Raw genomic sequence first — 8,384 nt, 5'->3', positions numbered from 1 at the left:
GCAGCCTCAACCTGCCGGGCTCCGGCAATCCTTCCGCCTCAGCCTTCCAAGTAGCCGGAACTACAGGCGCGCGCTACCACACCCAGTTAGTTTTTTAAAAATTTATTGTAGAGATGAGGTCTCGCTAAGTTGCCCCAGCGGGTCTCAAACTCGCGGGCTCAGGCAATCCACTCGCCTTGGCCTCCCAAAGTGCTGGGATTACAGGCTGAGCCACCGAACCCGGCCGGATTTTATCTTAAGGGGATAGGTTCCAGTTGAGAAGTGGTGGGGCTGAGGAGTCTGAGAAGAGAGGAAGTTTAGCCAGAGAAGGGTAAAGAGAAGATGCGAAGTTGTAGAAAAGGGAGGGGGAGGCACCAGAGTGAAGAAAGGTTGGGCCTCTAAGGCCTTTTTATCCCCTTTTAATTGTGTTTGTCTCGTACCTTGAGATAGTATTTTGCAGTGAGTCACTTTTTCCTGAATGTGCTTAGAAGTCTCAACTGAAATACATGTTCCATTCAGGTTGTTTAACCCTGCAGCCACAGTTTCTACTTTAGTTCTAAGAAAAACCAATATTGGGGAGTTTGAATGATCTCCATTATGGCCATTGAAGTTCTAAATTTTCCTTGGTGTAATTTGTCCATCAACCAGTTTTAATGTTTGAACACATAACTGGCTGAAGTCCCTAAAAGGGGACTATCTTTGCATGCCTTAAATTTTGGGAATCCCACTATGTTTGTTTTAGAGACAGAGTTTCATTCTGTCACCCAAACTAGAGAATAGTGGTGCAATCACAGCTCCTTACAGCCTCGAACTCCTGGGCTCAAATACCAAATCCTAGCTTCCTGAATAGTTGGGTCGACAGACGTGCCACCACCAATTAATGTTTAAATATTTTTATAGAGAGCGGGTCTCACTATGTTGCCCAGGCTAGTCTCAAACTACTGGCCTCTGATCCTCTCGCTTTTACCTAACAAAACATTGGGATTACAGATGTGAGCTACTATGTTCTGTTTAAACAGGAAAAATTTAACTCACCAAAAATCTTTAACTAGGTGCACAGGCCAACCAAAAATGAAACCAAAAAGGTACTCACCAGAAAAAAAAAGTCCTTTTATAAAGACTACATAAGACCAGATCCCAAATAAAGTCTGAGAACTCAAGCAAAGGGAGGGAGTTGGACCCAAGAAAGGACTCTCCATCCAGCCAAAAGAGGACTCAGTTGTGGAGATCACAATGGGCACAAGTGGTACCATCACGTGGTTCCAGGAGTTGTCAATCTAGAAAAGCCTTGTCCTCTCTGGGCCCCACGTTTTTGTTTTTTTTTTTAATTGGACTCTCACTCTGTTGCCCAGGCTGGAGTGCAGTGGCATGTTCATGGCCACCACAGCCTCGACCTACTGGGCTTAGGTGATCCTTCCATCTCAGCCTTTCAAGTACTGAAACTACATCCATGAGCCACCATGCCTAGCTAATTTTTTTATTTACTGTAAAGATGAAGTCTTGCCAAGTTGCCCAGGTTGGTCTTGAACCAGTGGGTTCAGGCAGTCCTTTCACCTTGGCCTCCCAAAGTGCTGGGATTATAGATGTGAGCCACCACACCCAGCCTGGGTCCCACTTCTAACAACAGATTATGTCAACCCAAAAAGAAACTCAGAGAGACAGACTTTCCAGAACAAATGAGTTTATTTGGGAATAGCAGAAGATTGCACTCCAGGATATGTGTGCTATGATGGATCATTGGCATATGGGGGCAGGAGGTCGGGGGAAAGGGGAAACTTTGAAAGACAAAGAGAAGTCCGCATAAGCTGCTTTGAAACAAAGTTCTTAGGTCACAGAAGCTCACTGCTGTTGCCCTTGTTCATTGGTGGAGACGGCCATTGCTAGGTGAGTGTTCTTGTGCAAGTGGCGTATCTAAAATGCTGAGGACGTTTTAGTGTTAAGTCCTGTTACCAGACTATGTGTAGGAGTGTCTTGCAATAAGTCCTGTTACAGGCCTGTGTGCATGAGGACTTCTTCCTCATGACTTCCCCTGACTTTGTTTTGTTAGAGTTTGACACAAGTGACTCCATTTTGGTACCAGCAACTTTCATGGAGCTTTTGGTTGTCTTTGTATTGATTTCTAGGACTTGCCCTGTGCTCAGACTTTATTTGGGATCTGGTCTTATATAGACTTTGTAAAAAGACATTTTTTTCCTGGTGAGTACCTTTTTGGTTTCATTTTGGTTTCATTCAGACATTGATCTGTGACATCTGCTGCCATTTCCTTATCATGGACCAGTGTCATGGGTTCTCCAGGACAGAAGATCTGGGCGCTGAGCACATGCACTCATCTCGAAGGAAAGTATATATATAGTCACTCATTCTCTCCTCCACATGCCATTCAACACCACATCCTGCTACTGATTCTCCATCTAAAGACGAAGGTGCCAAAACAACGTATACACATTTTAAGCAAGGAAAAAAGCTGTATTAAAATTGTAATACCCAATATATACAATAACCAAAGATGAATACAAGTCACATTTGACTTCTGCAATTACAAGAGGCACTGAAAGTGGTTATTATCAGCATCCAGACACTTCTGATTACTACGAACTAAAAGTAATACATAGCTAACATCTTTTAAAATGTGGGCACATTCTTTTGACACCCCCAGTATTTTTTCTCATCTACTCACTTCTTTTCTCATCTACTCCTACCCTGGTCCACAGCTGCTGTTACTTCTTCCCTGGACCACAGCTACCTTTCCTCCTCCATCCACTCATTCCTGACTAGTATCAAACCAAGTGCACACCAAACAATCCTCAGTCATCTCACCCTCTAACTGGAGAGGCCTTCAGTAAATAAGTAAAGCAATAAATATATATGATGAGGGTCAGGGGGTGATGCATGCATGTGGGGGAGGGAGCTTAGAGATGGTGGCATTGCCTTGAAGTCTCTACCTACCCAGATCCTAGCCTCATACTTCAACATCATGGGCACCTTTACCTTCTTTTAGGGACAGCCAGAGTAATATTTTTGAAATACAACTCTGCTGCAAAGAGAGAGTCCACTGACATTTCCCACAATTAGGATCCTGGACACCATCTCCCAAGGTGAAAAAGTCCCACATAGTCTGATGCTGGCCACACAGGCACTGTGCTTGGTACTCACTGGGGTTATTTTCTTCAGTCCTCAGAACAGACCTGTCATGTGATGCTGTAATTTCCATGACACAGCAGGGAAACTGAGGCTCAAACCCAGTGTGGTGACCGAAGCAGCCATTGAACCCAACTTTCTGTGGGCCTTTTCCTCTTGTGATGAGCCTTGCTGGAATCTTCCTAGACATCCCGTGTGCATGCAGTTCCTTTGTCTGGAAGGCTCAGGGGCCAAGAGACTTAGGAAGAGACTAGGAGACGGATGTGTCCCAGGTGCTGACCAGGGAGCTGAGACCAGAGGGTCGAGGTCACTTTGGCTAAGCGGGTCCTGAGTCCAACCCTCTGCTTGGTGCTCTGCTCACATGACCAGCCTAGGAGTTGCAGCAGGGGAGTCTTCCCAGGGAAAGAGATGCCTAAACAGCTTGTCTGGGGGAAGTAGTGAAGAAGAATATTCCCAGAAAGTTGGGAACCAGCATATCAGACATCTGGGGCACAGTGGGACAGCAGCTGGAGGAGGGCATGCAGGGCCAGATTGGAGACTCTGAAAGTCAGCCCTGGACCCAAGAGATGGAGCAATAGGAACATCAGGAGGGGCAGTGGGAACATCAGGAGGGGCTCAGTCAGGAAGGGAGCCCACCCAACTTCCACTTCAGGCTTTGTGGGCTTGTGCAGATAGGGGGCAGGGCTGTGCCTGGAAGCAGGGGCAGCTGTGTCTTCGACAGACAGGCTGCATAGTTGGCAAGGCCCAGTGCAAAATGAAAATACAGGGCCCTAGCCGGGTTCGGTGGCTCAGCCTATAATCCCGCGCCTTTGGGAGCCTGAGGTGAGTGGATTGCCTGAGCCAGCGGGTTCGAGACCCGCCTGGGCAACTTGGTGAGACCTCATCTCTACAATAAATAAAAAACTAGCTGGGCGTGGTAGCATGCGCCTGTAGTTCCAGCTACTTGGAAGGCTGAGGCGGAAGGATTGCCGGAGCCCAGCAGGTCGAGGCTGCGGTGGCCGGGAGCGGCCACTGCACTCCAGTCTGGGCGACAGAGTGAGACTCCAACTCAAAAAAAAAAAAAGAAAGAAAGAAAGAAAGAAAATACAGGGCCCTTGTTTAAAACTCAGTAAAAACTTCAGGATGGTGACAGCAGAGCATTAAGCTGGGAACAGGGCTTTACATGTCTGCCCAGGTCACATGCCCAGGAGGCAGTGGCAGGCGGGGAGAAAGGTGGTGCTGTCTTTAAGATGAGATGCTGCAGGACATAGTCATTGCCTGGCTGGAGGGATGCAGGCCATTAGGAAGTGAGTGGAGACTGACACAGATGTTGCCGATCCCCAGGTCTGGACCTTGGGAGCAGGTAGGTGGGGGGGGACGGGACCCTCAGTGCTGAGGTCAACAGCACATGGCTGAGATTCAGTCAGTTCAGTGTTGGGGATAAAAGGAAGTCTCACAGGGGATACACAGGCCAGAAGGTGCTGAAGATGGAGCCCAGGATAATGAAGAAGGGGCCTCCATGCGGCAGAGAAGGAGCAGGGAAGGGAGCCAGGAGGCCTGGGAAAGACCCTGAAACTCCTAGACCAGGCAACCCTGGAGGCTTTAGGAGTCCCACGCTCCCTGTCCTCAGTCTCTGGTGGCCTCGGTCCATTTCCAAATTCCTGGAGGTGGATGAAGCAGATGTCAAGGATGGAGTGTCCTCTTCCTCTCCTGTGGCTAAGGCCCCATTGGGGGACTTTGGGGAACTACTTGCCCTACCTAAGTTAGGCCTTGGGGACCTTTCCATCAGGCTCTGCTCACTGGGGTCTTCTATCCCAGACCCTTCAGACCTGTCTCCCAGGACACCTCTATCTGCACCCCTTTGATCACAGTCCTCCTGCAGCCTCGTGTGCCCCTTAGTCTTTCCGTTGCCTGCCGGTGTGGGGGAGGTATGGGGCAGGAGGGTCCCTGATGACCGCTCTCCCCACAGGCCTCCCTGAACCCCAGTGACCACAAGCTGGACGAAGAGCTATGCCAGACGCTCACACAGCGCTACGTGAGCATCATGAACAGACTGCATAGTCTGGGCTATAATGGACAGGTGCACCCTGCACTGACAGAGCAGCTGGTAAATGCCTACGGCATCCTTCGCGAGCGGCCTGAGCTGGCAGCCTCTGAGGGCGGGTCCTACACGGTGGATTTCCTGCAGCGAGTGCTGGTAGAGACCGTGCACCCCAGCATGCTCGCGGATGCATTGCTGCTGCTCTCCTGCCTCAACCAGCTGGCACACGACGATGGCAAGCCCATGTTCATCTGGTGACACTGGTACCCGGCTGGCCCAGGCTTGCTCTGCCCCATACCCCTGTGCACCACTATTAAAGCTTCCCACAGATGCTGGCCACTGCATCCATGCCAGCACTCCTCTGTGGTGGCTCACTGGGCCATTGCTCCACACCCCTTCAGTCCTGACTGCCCTGGAAGTCCACGCCCATCCTGGGGCCTAGAGACCAAGGCCTATCAGCTATCTGGCTGGGGTGAAGGTTAGTCTGAAGGCCCCCAAGCTCCCCTCACTTGGCTCTGGGAGCAGCAGGAGCTCCTGAGACTTGGAGCAGGAATCAGGATGGAGTGGAGTAGTTAGGGAAGGGCTGTAGCTCTGTGCCAGCAGCAGCCTTGAGTGGCACAGAGCTGGAAGCTCAGTGCCAAACCAAAAGCAGAGGTGGGAGGAGACAAGGATGTGAGTATGCTCGTTCTTCCCTCCATACTAGACAGAGGTTGGGGGAGGGGGTCTTCCGGATCTTGAAGAGAGTGGGGCATCAGAGGAAAGAGAGCCAGGAGAAAGCAACCTCACCCAAACCCAGGCATGGGGCAACCCAGAAAAATGGCAGCCCCTTCCCAAGACACCCAGGGTCCAGGAAAAAGAGGTTCACTCCACAAGGTCCCAGAGACCTGGGGTGGGGAATTCAGGGGAGGAGCATGGCGGGATAGGGTAGCAGAAGGTGCAATGGGGGTAGGATGGGGTGCTGGGAGGTAATCTGTAGACTGTGATAGGAAGGGCTTGTAGATAGTGCAGGAAGCTAAGGGGTGTCGGCCAGGACAGGCTGGTCCTGAAGAGGAAGTGCATGAGGAGAAGGGCAATGTGGGCCTAAAAGTGAAAAAGGAGAGTCCCTACCTGAGGGAAGCCTGGGCTGCGATGGGGGGAAGGGTGATAAGGACCCTAACTGAGCACCAGTGCATGCCAGCCAGCCGGCGAGGATGGCAGAAGAGAACAAAGGAGCCACAGGGTCTGGGTCCAAATGGGAATCTTGTCAGCAACCAGCAAGAAGGAGTCCAGGGACAGGCAGAGTGTGTGGGATATGCTGGGGCCCTCCCAGGATGTCCAGGACCCTAAGCTTGCTGCCTCTCTTCCTTCCCTACTCCTAGACCCCCTGAGATTTCAGGACATCCAGTCAGATAGCTGAGCCTCTTGTTCAGTCCCTGGGAAAGGCAGGGAAGGACTTGACAAAATCCCCACCTCCCTGCCAGCCAGGGTGAAGGATATCCCTGACCCCAATGCCAGGGCTATTTAAGAGACATTTGTACCCAGTTGACAACAAGAGTAGGTGCTAGTTCACAGCCCTCATTAGAAAGGTAATCCCAGCACTTTGGGAGGCTGAGGTGAGATTGCCTGAGCCCACGGGTTCCAGACCAGCCTGGGCAACAAAGCGAGACCTCATCTCTACCATACATTAAAAAACAAAATTAGCTGGGCGTGGTGGTACAGTAAGTAGTTCCAGTGACTTAGAAGGCTGAGGCAGAAGAATCACCTGAGCCCAGCAGGTCGAGACTGAGGTGGCCGTGAGCATGCCACTGCACTCCAGCCTGGGCAACAGAGTGAGACTCCAACTCAAATAGGAAGGAAGGAAGGAAGGAAAGAAGGAAGGAAGGAAGGAAGGAAGGAAGGAAGGAAGGAAGGAAGGAAGGAAGGAAGGAAGGAAGGAAGGAAGGAAGGAGGTAGGAGCCCAGCAGCACCTGGGAGTTCCTGGCTGAACTGTCCTGGGAAGCACCGGAACAGGTGCCTAGTGCTCCCTCAATGGGGAACTGGGGAACCTGAGGAACTTGGCTTCTGGCCGGCTCACGTGCCTTGGCTGAGCACTGCGCAGGGCCGAACCAACGGTCCCTCTCCCCCAGACTGGAAGCTCCTTGGGATAGGGTCACCACTGCCAGCCAGCATTTTGGGGGATTTTGCCGCGCTGGACGGGAGGCTGGTTAGGCCACTCCAAGACCATCCTCCATCTGGAGTCGGGTCTTTGAACTCAGGTGCCAGACACTGGGGGGCAGCAAAGAGTCGTGTTGCGGGGGAGGCCGGGGTGGATTCTGCCATCTGGGCAGCCAGAGCGCACAGCCTATTCCATGCTGATTTGAGGGGTTAGGAGTGGGGGTTTGAGGAGCGGGATGCAGCGCACACAGCTCTCTCTTCCCCAGCGCTGCGACGGCTCAAACTCAAGAAGGGTCTCCCTCCACTTGATGCTGGGTGTACCCCGGATCCCGCTTGCATTGGGCCGGGCTCTGAGGTTTTCCCCCTGCAGCCTTCAGGAGTGGATGAGGCCAGGCAATGGGGATCTGAGAGGGTCGGGCTGTGCGGTCAGGGTCCCTTTCGTTTTTTTCTTTTGTTCTCCCCAACGGCCGCCCAAGTCGCACGCGTTTACCGGACTGCGGCTTCCGGAAGCGCCCCATCTGCCTACGCCCGAAAGTACGCCAGGCGCGCTCTGCGCTCAGGTAGCGCCACGTGATCTTGCCCCTGCAGCTGGCGGTGATACGCGTATTAGTCGATTTGCTTTCTGGAAGCGAATGAGTCTCTCGTGGGCCAGAGAGCGCCGTACGCCATGCAATCCCCGCCCGACTGGCCCCCGGCGCCCGACGCCCTGCGGCCGTCGCCCTTCCCGCATCCGGTGCTGCACGCCCTCCACGGCGTGGCCCGCGTGCTGCTCTTTCCGTCCTACTGGGCCCTGGATCAGCTGCTGGGCTGCTGTGCACCAGCGGCACGCCTGAGATGCCTGAGAGCGGCGGCGGGCGGCGGAGCGGCACTGCTGCTGCTGCTGCTGGTCGGACTGCCCCTGGCACTGCCCGGCCTACTGCTCTGGCTGCCGCTGCAGGCTTGCCGCCGGCCCTTCTGCTACCAGCCCCCTCCGCTGTGCTGGGTGCCGCCCGCACCCTGGCGCCCGCCTGCTGAGCTCAGGCGCTGCTTCGTTTTCCTCACAGCCAATCTGTGCCTGTTCGCTGATGGGCTGGCACGCTTCAGCAACCTGTGGAACAGCCAGCGGCGGGCGGAG

At 53.0% G+C, this 8,384-nt stretch overlaps 1 protein-coding gene across 1 annotated transcript in view; it reads left to right on the top strand.

The window, feature by feature from the left end:
* SPATC1 (spermatogenesis and centriole associated 1) overlaps positions 1 to 5,467 on the top strand; it is a 41,475-nt gene extending 36,008 nt beyond the window's left edge. The window contains exon 6 of the mRNA XM_008069999.1: positions 5,066 to 5,467. Coding sequence (XP_008068190.1) covers positions 5,066 to 5,395 — 330 coding nt within the window. The 3' untranslated portion in view covers positions 5,396 to 5,467. The remainder of the gene's footprint in view (positions 1 to 5,065) is intronic.
* The last annotated feature ends 2,917 nt before the right edge of the window (positions 5,468 to 8,384 follow it).

The sequence above is a fragment of the Carlito syrichta genome, unplaced genomic scaffold (genome assembly GCF_000164805.1).
Source record: "Carlito syrichta isolate Samal-C Ts95f unplaced genomic scaffold, Tarsius_syrichta-2.0.1 Scaffold312719, whole genome shotgun sequence".
NCBI classification, from domain to species: domain Eukaryota; kingdom Metazoa; phylum Chordata; class Mammalia; order Primates; family Tarsiidae; genus Carlito; species Carlito syrichta.
Note: the sequence above shows the minus strand (reverse complement) of the source record. Positions and strands in the feature narration are given on the sequence as shown.